This window comes from Parasteatoda tepidariorum, chromosome 7 (genome assembly GCF_982258835.1).
Source record: "Parasteatoda tepidariorum strain Cologne lab strain chromosome 7, Ptep-v5.0, whole genome shotgun sequence".
Classification (NCBI taxonomy): domain Eukaryota; kingdom Metazoa; phylum Arthropoda; class Arachnida; order Araneae; family Theridiidae; genus Parasteatoda; species Parasteatoda tepidariorum.
Genome location: NC_141761.1, coordinates 94,528,712 through 94,539,192, shown reverse-complemented (window position 1 = coordinate 94,539,192; position 10,481 = coordinate 94,528,712). Strand labels below are relative to the sequence as shown.

At 27.4% G+C, this 10,481-nt stretch overlaps 1 protein-coding gene across 1 annotated transcript; it reads left to right on the top strand.

Moving 5' to 3' along the window:
- Nucleotides 1-754: 754 nt before the first annotated feature.
- On the top strand, nucleotides 755-6,239 carry RsfS312 (ribosomal silencing factor RsfS-like protein, 312). The gene is made up of 4 exons (XM_016056983.4): nucleotides 755-1,922; nucleotides 2,724-2,902; nucleotides 4,781-4,862; nucleotides 5,903-6,239. Exons 1-4 carry the CDS (start codon nucleotides 1,355-1,357, stop codon nucleotides 6,100-6,102), a joined length of 1,029 nt encoding a protein of 342 aa, XP_015912469.3. The 5' UTR covers nucleotides 755-1,354; the 3' UTR covers nucleotides 6,103-6,239.
- The last annotated feature ends 4,242 nt before the right edge of the window (nucleotides 6,240-10,481 follow it).

Sequence of the window (10,481 nt, the reverse complement as noted above, 5' to 3'; positions counted from 1 at the left end):
AAAAAATTTTACATAATTATGAACAATCAACTTTGTGACGAGTTTAAAATTTTGAAGACTGTCTCCAAAACACAAGTTCAGGCGAAAAAGAGAAAAAAAAATTTTAAAAAAAGAGATAGGTGGGTACTTTATATCACACTAAAGCTTCCCTATGAGCTAATCGCGACAGTCCGGTAAACAGGTTGATCCGAAGACACACATCACAATTTTGATCCTCTGCAGAGGTGATCTTTCTTTTCAGGCCATTTCCTCAATTTAAACATAAATCTCCTGGAGAAATTAATTTTCTTCAAATTCCTGTAGCCATGGTATTACTCAACGACCGACCACATGACTTTTGATTTCACAGAATTTACGAGCGCGTATATCGCATGTACCTGGTAGATCCTAGCGGAGTCGAAGATTAAAGCCCTTGTACCTTCCAACCCAAATTTGATTCTCAATCCGCTGGGCTATCACGAGCATAAAAAAAATTAAGTGGGTACTTAATTTATGTCGCCCTAGATCTGCACAATAGGCAGTCAGGGAATTGTGACAGTCAGCAATTGTGACAAGCAAGTCAGCAATTGTGACAGAAGCAATTGTGACAGTCAGGGAAACATCCCCGAGGATGATCCGAAAACATGCTATCGCTCCCTAAGAGATTAATGATTTTGGGACAATTTGCTTCATTGGCGATCAAAACGGACTACTGGTAGCGTAGAGGAGAACTCTCTGTTTATGGCAACACTTCGCAATCTTCGCATGCTTCCACCATTTGCATGTGGAGAGTCATCGGAGAAGGAAGTACGTTAGTTTCGGTCTTGATTTTCAAATAGATTAAAAACTTTAACGACATGAAACTATATGGAACTGAAAACTTTATTGAACATAGTTCTAAAAGAAAGTATAGTGGAAATTTTAAAAAATATTTTAGATAATTAAATACGAAAAAAATTTTGAAAGGATGAAATATCTTAGTACATTCCTTTACAACTGAGGAGAGGAAGAAAGGGAATTGAGGAGGGTCCGGACATGGAACCAATTTTCCCCACAGATGACGTATCCGAGCGCTGTGATTGTGCATTGTCAAGTTTATAGCTCGTGTGGTAGAAAATATAAATATATGATCAAATATTAAGTATAAGAGAAAACAGAAATAAGCAGCTGAAAACGTTGTGTTGTGGAGAAAATTCGATAATTGTTTGTTTGCATTATTTTTAAAATGTCCTTGAAAAAGGAAAGTTGGTTTTCGTAATATGTTACTCTTAATGTTCATAATTTCCTGTTAAATCATTTGATTTTTTTCTCTACTTGTGAATTGTTTGCTTTTTGATATTTTCTCTTGCATCTTTAAAACATTTTTTTACTCAACATGACTTCAGTAATAAGTAAACCTATTAGACGATTTTTACCAATTTTAAGACTTTGTTATGCTTCTAACATCAAATTAGAACGTTCGTACTCATATAATTGTACTCAAAAACAAATTGATAAAATGAAATATGCTTTAAAAGTAAAATTTAGTTTTATGCGAACTGTTTCGAGTTCGAATTTAGCGAACTCTAGTGACACTAATGAAAGCAATTCTAAAGATGAACGGAAAAATATTATTGACGATAGAGAATTCCAAAGTTATCTTAATGATTTTTCCAAAGACTTTGACGTTGGCAGTGATTCTGAACAAATTTTAGACGAAATTAGAAAAAGCCTTGATGAACCAGACTCTCCTCAAACAAATTCTGAAGATAAAAGCTCTTGTTCTTCTCTAAAATCAAAGGAATCGAATATTAGTTTGAAAGAAAAATTTAAAGAATTCAGTGATAAAGATTCTGTGGTTATACCTAGTTATGAAGATTTGCAAGCGAATAAAGAAGATTATGTTTATCATATAAATCAAGAAACAGATTCTGATTTGTTTCAAGATGAGACGATTGCAAAGCGTAAGATGACTAAGCTTCTTTGTAATTCTTTAAATGTGCTGGTGAAAAGTTATGGTTGAAATTAGTTTTCATGTGGTTAACTAGTTCAATAATAAGCTAGTTATTTTAATTATTATTTCAAGAAAAAGAATCAGAATTTTTTCCAATTAAAATCATAGTAAAATGTTAAATAACAGGCTTCTTTCTAATACTTATTATTGTCAATCAGGATTGTTCAGATTAAATAAAAAAGTTTTTTTTTATCTTAAGTAACCTTGTGTTTTAAAAGAATATTTATGCTATTACTTTTAGTTTAAGCGTAACTAAATAAAAAAAAAGTACTTAATATTTCTTTTAAAATCTTTTAAATTTTGTAACATAAATACATACTTTTTTTAATTTTTATTTGTGATTATGGTAATTCTTATGATAAGAGAAAAACACTTGCTTTTGATAAAAGAAAGACTATGATGAAAAATGTTTACTGTATAAGAAAGGGTATTATTGATTTTTTTTTTTTTTTTAAATTTAAGATACATTCTAAAATTTTTTGATGCTGGTTGCCAAGCTTTCTGCATATTTATATGTTGGGGTACCTTAATCAGCATAAATTGCTTTTCTGTACTAGGGAAGGTAACTTGATCGAAGATTAAATTCACACGAAAACAATTAAGCTTAGATAGCAGTTCTATCCAATGTATGACTAACATCTATTAGCAAACCTTTAATAATGGAATCCTTGATTATTTTCGAAGTGTATATTAATATAACATGTTAGCTGTTGCATTTTTATTAATTGGATTTTATAAAATTTGGTTTTAGGTGGAATGCACGGAGTTTTTGACATAGAACAAATAGTTGATGTACTCAAAAAGGAGAATACAGAAGACATTGCAGTTATTTCAGTTCCGAAAGAGCTATGTTACACTGATTTCTTAGTAATAGTTACAGCTACATCTCCACGACATTCTAAAGCTGTTTGTGAGCGAATTAAAAAGCTTGTAAGTATCAAATTAATTTATTTTAAATGTTTAGGATAGAAATTTTATAATTGCTTGATACATTCAAAATATGCTTCTTGTAAGGTCATTCTGCATAAATTTTCATTTTTGTCATATCTTAGTATATCTAACTAGGAAAGAGAAAGAAATTTTTGAATTAAAATTTTTTCAAAAGCAGTGAAAATATAATTTCAAAATTTGCTTTAAAGAAATAATTTTTGCATAAAAGTTTTTAGCACCTTGACATCTCTGATACTATCCTAGCTATAAATTTTTTTTTTAATACAGGCTCGATTATAAGTGTATAGGTTGGTTTATTTTGCAAACTATATTTTTTCCTAAAGCAGTGGGGGAAAAATTTCAAATTTATATTACCTAATTTTTAAAATTAATATAAACTTTCTTTAAATTATCTGATGAAGTGCATACTCTATTTCTGATAAGCAAATAGAGTATGAACTTTTCTCATGCTGTGTTTATTGTTATTCTTGTGCCTTTTTATTTTTATTTAACTCTTAGTAATGTGCATGGTATTCCTTTTCTAAAGTTGCTGTAATAGAAAAAAAAAGTGAAATTCAGGTGTGGCATGTCTGCATGAAATAATTGAGAAGTAATTACTAGAAGTACTAGTCCAATTACTAATTTAAATCTTTTGCCATTTTTACTTTAAAAAATTGTTCAATTAAAATGGTTTCAAAAAGTTAAAGACCAAGAAAGAAGAAAATTTATCACTGAGAAAATTGATGACATGGTAACTACAATTTAATTTTTGTGAAAAAAGCAAAATGAGCAGAACTTAAAATGTTTTTTTGATAAATAATCTGTACAATGTGTTACAAAATTATGCTACTTTACCAAATATCTCTTACTTTTATAATATACTGTATAAAATAAAAAATTTTAAAATAGCAAAGCAACTTAAATAACTTATATTTTCTGAAATAAATCATAAATTGAAAAGAATTTAGTTAGTTTCACACAGCAAACAATTTTTTAACATCTATGTGTTGCATAAGTGTTTTAAGGCCACCTATTTCTTCATTCAAAATCATATGAGTTTTCAGAATCTTTTTATTTTTTCTTTCAAAATTATGTGTAAACTGTAAGTTGGCATTGCGGAATAGGTAAACAATAATATTATAAAGAAACTGAAAATTTTATTTGTTTTTATTCATAAGAAAATTTCCAATCTTAATTCTGTTGAAAATTTGTTGGCTAATTGGCAAGACAAGTGTATGTAAATAACTACCAACATGATCCTGTATACGACCTGGAAGTAGTTATCATAGATGAAAAAGACAAAATTCCTAAAACTTTGCTTGAAGACTTGATTGATTCGATAGAAGATTAATATTTTTCCAATTTTGTAAAAAAGTTCATTTTTACTGATGGTCTTGTTATTTTTGTAACAGATATTTTCATTAACTTAATTTAATTTTGGAAAATTTATATTACTTATAGTAAGTGTTACAAAAACCTCATAATTTTGTTATATAATGTACTTTGTCTTCAAATTTTTAAGACTAATTAACATTGTTCTTGTTACACTAAAAAATACTTAAAATTATGAAAACTTGGAGGAATAAGCCTCCATACTTGTCTAGAATTCTGAGAAATAGAAAATTTCTTAAGGATTACATTTGGTTTTGCAGGAAACATTGAAAAATAATAATAAATAAAGAGTGAGATTTTGGTGTATAATATAATAAAGAAATTTTTCAATGTTCTTCCCTTCCAAGTACTTTACCCTGTTTAAATCAAGATAATTTTATTTCAAGATAAAAAACTTGAATTTTTCTAATGTGATTGCAAATTACTTATAGTTTTTATTTCCCTCTCTCTCTTTTTTTCTTCTTAATTATTTAATAATTTTTTTAGAGTAAAATGAAGAGACATGCTAAAGATCCATTTTTTTTAATTGAGGGAGAAGATTGTAAAGAATGGAAAGTAATTGATATGGGTAAGTGTAATTATTAAAAAATTATTGCATGACTTTTAAAACTTAGTTTTTTTCGGCTTAAACACTAATAGCTTGTGGCATATAAAACTGCTACAATTAATGTGTGTTTGTCAAAGATAACTGAAATTTAAATATTTGTTTTGTTAGGCATTTTTGAAATAATATCTAAAAATTTATGCAATGTTGTTTAATTTGCTCATTCTTATAAAAACGGACTTAGTAGAGTTTATAATTTGATGTTTGATATTCTACCCTAAGTGTGACCAACATCAGTGATGTATAATTTTAGTACCTTTCTTATTGTTACTTTTTTTTAATTTAATAGTAAATTCATGCATAATTTTATAAATATTATATACCTGCATAGAATTAAGTAGGGCTTATTTGAATTTCATAAACACTAACTGTTTATGTTACTGTGTTGTTAGACTTCTTATTATTGATAGCTAGTTTGGGAAGACAGCATCTGTGCACGATGTTACACTTATTGAAAAAAAAATTGTCATATCTCAATTTTGTTTTAAAGAGGAAATAAATTTTTTATTTTCAAGCATTTTTGTAGGGCCACATAATATATGTAAATTTTTCACTAAGCTTTTAAACAAAATTAGAGTGCAGTCAATAATAATATAATTGGCATTTTATTTTGAACTATTTTTTATATGTAAGAATATTATTATTTACCATAATCAATGGCCTGTAACAGTAATATTTTTTATTTTAAGGTAACATTGGTATTGTTCTACTTTTTATCACTGATAGATAGTTTAGATAGGTGGCATATCTGCATAATATTATACTTATTGTCATATCTTGATTTTGTTTTAAACAGGAAATTTTAATTTCTTAAGCATTTTTGTTGTGCTGCATAAAACATATGTAAATGTTTCAGCAAGCCTTTTAACAAAATTATAGGGCGATTGATAATACCCTAATTTGAATCCTATTTTGAACTATTTCTTATCTCTAAAAATGTCATTATTTATCACCCTCAACTGTCCTGTAATGGTTAATACTTACTGTATTTTTCTAATTTTAAGGTAATATCGTGCTGCATGTATTTCTTGAAGAAACAAGAACTCTCTACGATATTGAGTCTCTGTGGTTGTTTGATTCTGCTTTTGACAGAGGTGGCAACATGAAAGATGATCCTTTATATACTGCTATTGAACAACAGATGGCTTTTTTCAATTCTATTAATGAAAAACTGTCTGAAAATTCTAAACAAAAATCTATTTAGTTTTGCTTATATATTTGCATAAGTGCATCCTTAAAATTTTTCTGGAGGCAAAATATTATTCAAAAATTAATTCGAGGATATGTTTAAAATATTTAGTTTATGTATGTTATTTATTAAATAAAATTCAACATTGAATATTTTAGTGTTTTGTTTTTTTAATAAAAGAAGGAAAGGAATTATTTATTATTATTAATTAAACAATGTGCACATATTGTAATGGCAATAAATAATAGAATTATGCCTCCCCCCCCCCTAGAGTGTAGAATCATTTCACCTTGTAAAACACTAGTTTTAACTTTTTTAGCTAGAAAAAATATTCCAATTTAGAGGTCAGAATTTATTTCATATTTAAGTTTTTAATTTAAAAAAAAAATTGAAATCTATATATTAAATATTAATTTTCTGAACCTTTTGAGGTTGTTTGAAATAATTGGAGCTAATCAAGAATTAACAAATTTAGGTTCTTTAGTGATAAATCAAAGTTATCTACTATAGATTTAGTAAAAACTAACTTCATAGAATGTCTTAGTATGAAGAATGCACATCACTCTTATGAAGTTTATTTCTATTTTTTAAGATATTAAGTAATAAAAAAAAGAGGTAAGTATGTTTTTGAAATTGAATATCTTTAACATGATATAGAAATATGATGTTGTACTTAACAAAAAAAAGACTGGGAATAAACTAATCATGTGTACTGTTTATTCAAAATTAAATTATTTTCTTTAATAAGGATATCAGTTTTTAACCTTATTGTGAATTATGTAAATATATTACAGAAGTTTGTTGTATTTTTAAATTTGTTGAAAGGGTTCAGAATGTAAAGAAAATAGAGTTGTAAATTTTTTTCCCAATATTTCATTATTAGGTGGGTATTAAGCTTTTAGATTTTTTAAACTAGTATAATGATATTATTCAAAACGAAACACGTTCTCACGACTAATGATTCACATCTGGCATTTTAGTTCTAAATTTGAATTAAAGAATGCTAGAATTACCATTTTAAGTTTTTTCCTTTACCAAGGGTGAGAAGTGGAGAGATTCTCGACCTGTTTTTTGAACTAATTGTAAGAAATAATATTTCCCTTTCTGCAGTTAACTTAAGAGATTTTCGGAAAAGTTTGAGAGATTTTCTTTAGCAATAAATGGTGGAGTTATTTATTTTGTAGGGTAGTTGATGCTTTCCCAATCTTCAGTGATGTCAAAATAAAGATTGTGCTGTCCTTTTACCTACATGGCATTTTTTTTCCTTGCTTTTCCAGGGTGGCATTATATATATATACACACTATAGTACTATTTAAAATAATAAGATTCAAATAAAAATGTACACTAATTCATAAAGAAAATTTTTTATCCTCAAGCAAAATAAAAATTTTTAATAAAATTTTAAAAGTGTAAAAATGATTTAAAAAAAAAGCATAAATAATGCCCTAAAAAATAAAACAATGCATTTATATATATTGAAACAATATATATATATGTAAGTTAAAAATATAAAGAAAAAATGGAAAAACTTATAGAATTATGAAAAGAGAAAAAGAAAATTATTTAAATAAAAGGATGAGAATATATCTGTATTTATATATATATGCTGTTATATATATTGTATATGTAAATGCATTTTTAATTTTTTAGGGCATTATTTTTATTGTTTTACGTCACTTTTTATTTTGCTTGTGTATTAAAAATTTTCTTTATGAATCAATGTAAATTTTTATATGAATCTTATTATTTTAAATATTCACCGATAACAGTGTGAAGTTGAACAGAGTTTTTCAAGATAATAAGAATTTGGTTTTGGACAAAAGGCAATCTTTCAGTTCGTAGAATATCAAAAAGTATTCGATATTGCAATGCATTTCTGATGTTCTTAAAGATTATTGATAAATATTAGTTAATCCCTATTTATCTTTATTTGGTATTTGTTTTAATTTTATTTTATTGGTAAATTACACATTTATTTTAATTATCAACTTATTTTTTACTAAATTTAAAAATGCAAGTTACAATTTATATTTTTTAAATATAGAAAAGCAACTATAAAACATGTATTTAAAATTTTATAAGGACAGAGATTTTCATTTTAAGGCCATTTTTGATAGCTCTTAAAGGCTTTAAATTTTTTGTTATGAACATTTTAGCAGTGATGATAAATAACGAGCAGGGCGAATAAAATACCTAATAATTAACCGCAAAATCAACGAAATAATTCATAAAAGTTTTCGACTAGTTTTGAAAATAATTATTTGTTTTTTCTCCCCAAATAAATATTTGAAATTTATAAACAGTAAAAAAATTTATAAATACATCTATGCCAGGGCTCGAAAAACAGCCCGTCCTCGACAGTCAAAAATTCTCCGCGGACAACGAATTTCTCGAATCCGACGTCCGCGCAGACGGCCATTTTCCCGTTAATGTTCGTGATACATTTTCACTTTTTGTTATCTTACAAGAGTCTTGTAATTTACAAGGCAGCAAAATGACCCACAATACAGCAACACACTGCGCATATATTGATGTTTTCTCTGTCTGGGAGTACTGCAGCGGTTGAAAGGGGCTTTGCAGCAATAAACTTACAAAAGAACACAATACGTACTGGTCTTAAACAAGAAGCTTTAAAAGCATCTACCTAAATGGAAAACCTCTTTCAGATTTCTGTTCAGAAACCTCTGTAAATCATTGGCTTGATTGTGGAACTGGCAAACGTCATATTTGATTCATTTAAAAAACTCAGTACCCTCGGATAACTTGACATTCCAGATAACTTGACCCTTGTCATTTAAATTATTTCATAAAAGAAATACTAGGTTACTATTAGTAACCTAGTATTTCTTTTATTACTGTATAATGTAATCCTAGTAACGACTAATTCATTGTGCAATTTATATAAATGTTTGTAATAAATAGGAGAAAATTATATTTCTTTTTATTTAAAAGCGACGTGTTAGTTTCAACGGAGGACGGGTGCATTGTTGGACAAGCCGTCCTCGGGGACGGGTAAAATTTCTGAGTTTTTTCGAGCCCTGATCTATGCACATATTTAACTACTCTCTCTCTATATATAAGAAAAAATAAAAAATTAATGAATCGAAATAAAAGCTAGCGATTCAAAGCATTTTTCTTAACCTAAAAAAAAGAAAAACGAGGCCATAAAACTAAACATGTTTAACCTCTTGCTCTTCAAATATATTTCAAACAGCTAATTCTACAAATATAATAGAACTAAACAATTTAAAATACCTCAACCTTATAACCCTTAGACCTTATTTAAATACAACCTTAGTTTACTTTCTACTTAATAGAAAACAAACATAAAATAAATTGGTAAGTAAATATTAGAATGTAAAACATTTTAAAATTCAAAGTAGTGAACATTGCATTATGGCTGAAGGTCACCTTTCAATTGCAAACTATAGAGAGATGTATAGAAATGATTTCTGTATTATTAATATAATACAGAAATCATTTCTATACATCTCTCTATAGTAAAAATTAAGTTTCTGTTGCCGATGTTTCAAAGAAATTTTTATCATATGCGCTTTTTAACCTTCCGGTTGCTAAGAGCACAGCGAAAACCATCGGTGTGCCATAGAAGCGCATTTTTGCGCATGTGATGCAATCTAAACCAGTGGTACTCAAAAGGTCCTCCATGGAAAGGTAACAGGGGTTCCAAAAGTGAGGACATTCTTTGTAAATTTTATCTGTATTTAAATCTAATCAATAATATTTATCAATCAATATAATATTTATCAATCAATATAATATTTATAATAATATATATGTAAACATATTTCGGTTGCCTTAATGAATTTTTTTTCTAGTAAAATGCCAATGAAAAAGAAATGGTAATTTTTTAAAAAAAAATAATTTTTCTAATAATAGAGTAAATAAATTTTGAAAAGGACATGAATTCATAAAAAAATTGCATTGCTATTTCCCATCGGGTGTTTCAAACCAAAATAAAATAATGTTAATAAGGAAATAAGTCTTCTTAATAACCATTTTTAACGTTTATAACAGTGTAGTTTAGTCAAAGAAAACCATAATTCGGTTTATTATATTCGTTTTCTGCTCATGCATATACACAAAAAAGATATTCATTACTACACTAAATCCATTATTAATTTTAACAAACACGTCATTCTCTTATTAAAAATTTTTAAATGGAAATATTAGTATTTTATTCGCTATTATGTTTACGTTCACAATTATCTTTACACACTTTGTTTATAAAATCGGGGTTCAACCGAAAGATGCTCCATCATTTAGGGTTCCATTAACCGAAAAGAAATTGGGGAACTCTCTCTAGACTATGGACAGAAATATGCACTTGTCGTTGCTATCGCATGTATGTTTCGGCATCGTGTATGTTTCATGT

What these genes read in the sequence shown, in the direction of transcription:
- RsfS312 (XM_016056983.4), top strand. Translation starts at nt 1,355, where the DNA reads ATGACTTCAGTAATAAGTAAACCTATTAGACGATTTTTACCAATTTTA. An exon ending in AGATGAGACGATTGCAAAGC is followed by an intron (nt 1,923 to 2,723) that starts GTAAGATGACTA and finishes ATTTGGTTTTAG; the next exon opens with GTGGAATGCACGGAGTTTTT. An exon ending in ATGGAAAGTAATTGATATGG is followed by an intron (nt 4,863 to 5,902) that starts GTAAGTGTAATT and finishes TCTAATTTTAAG; the next exon opens with GTAATATCGTGCTGCATGTA.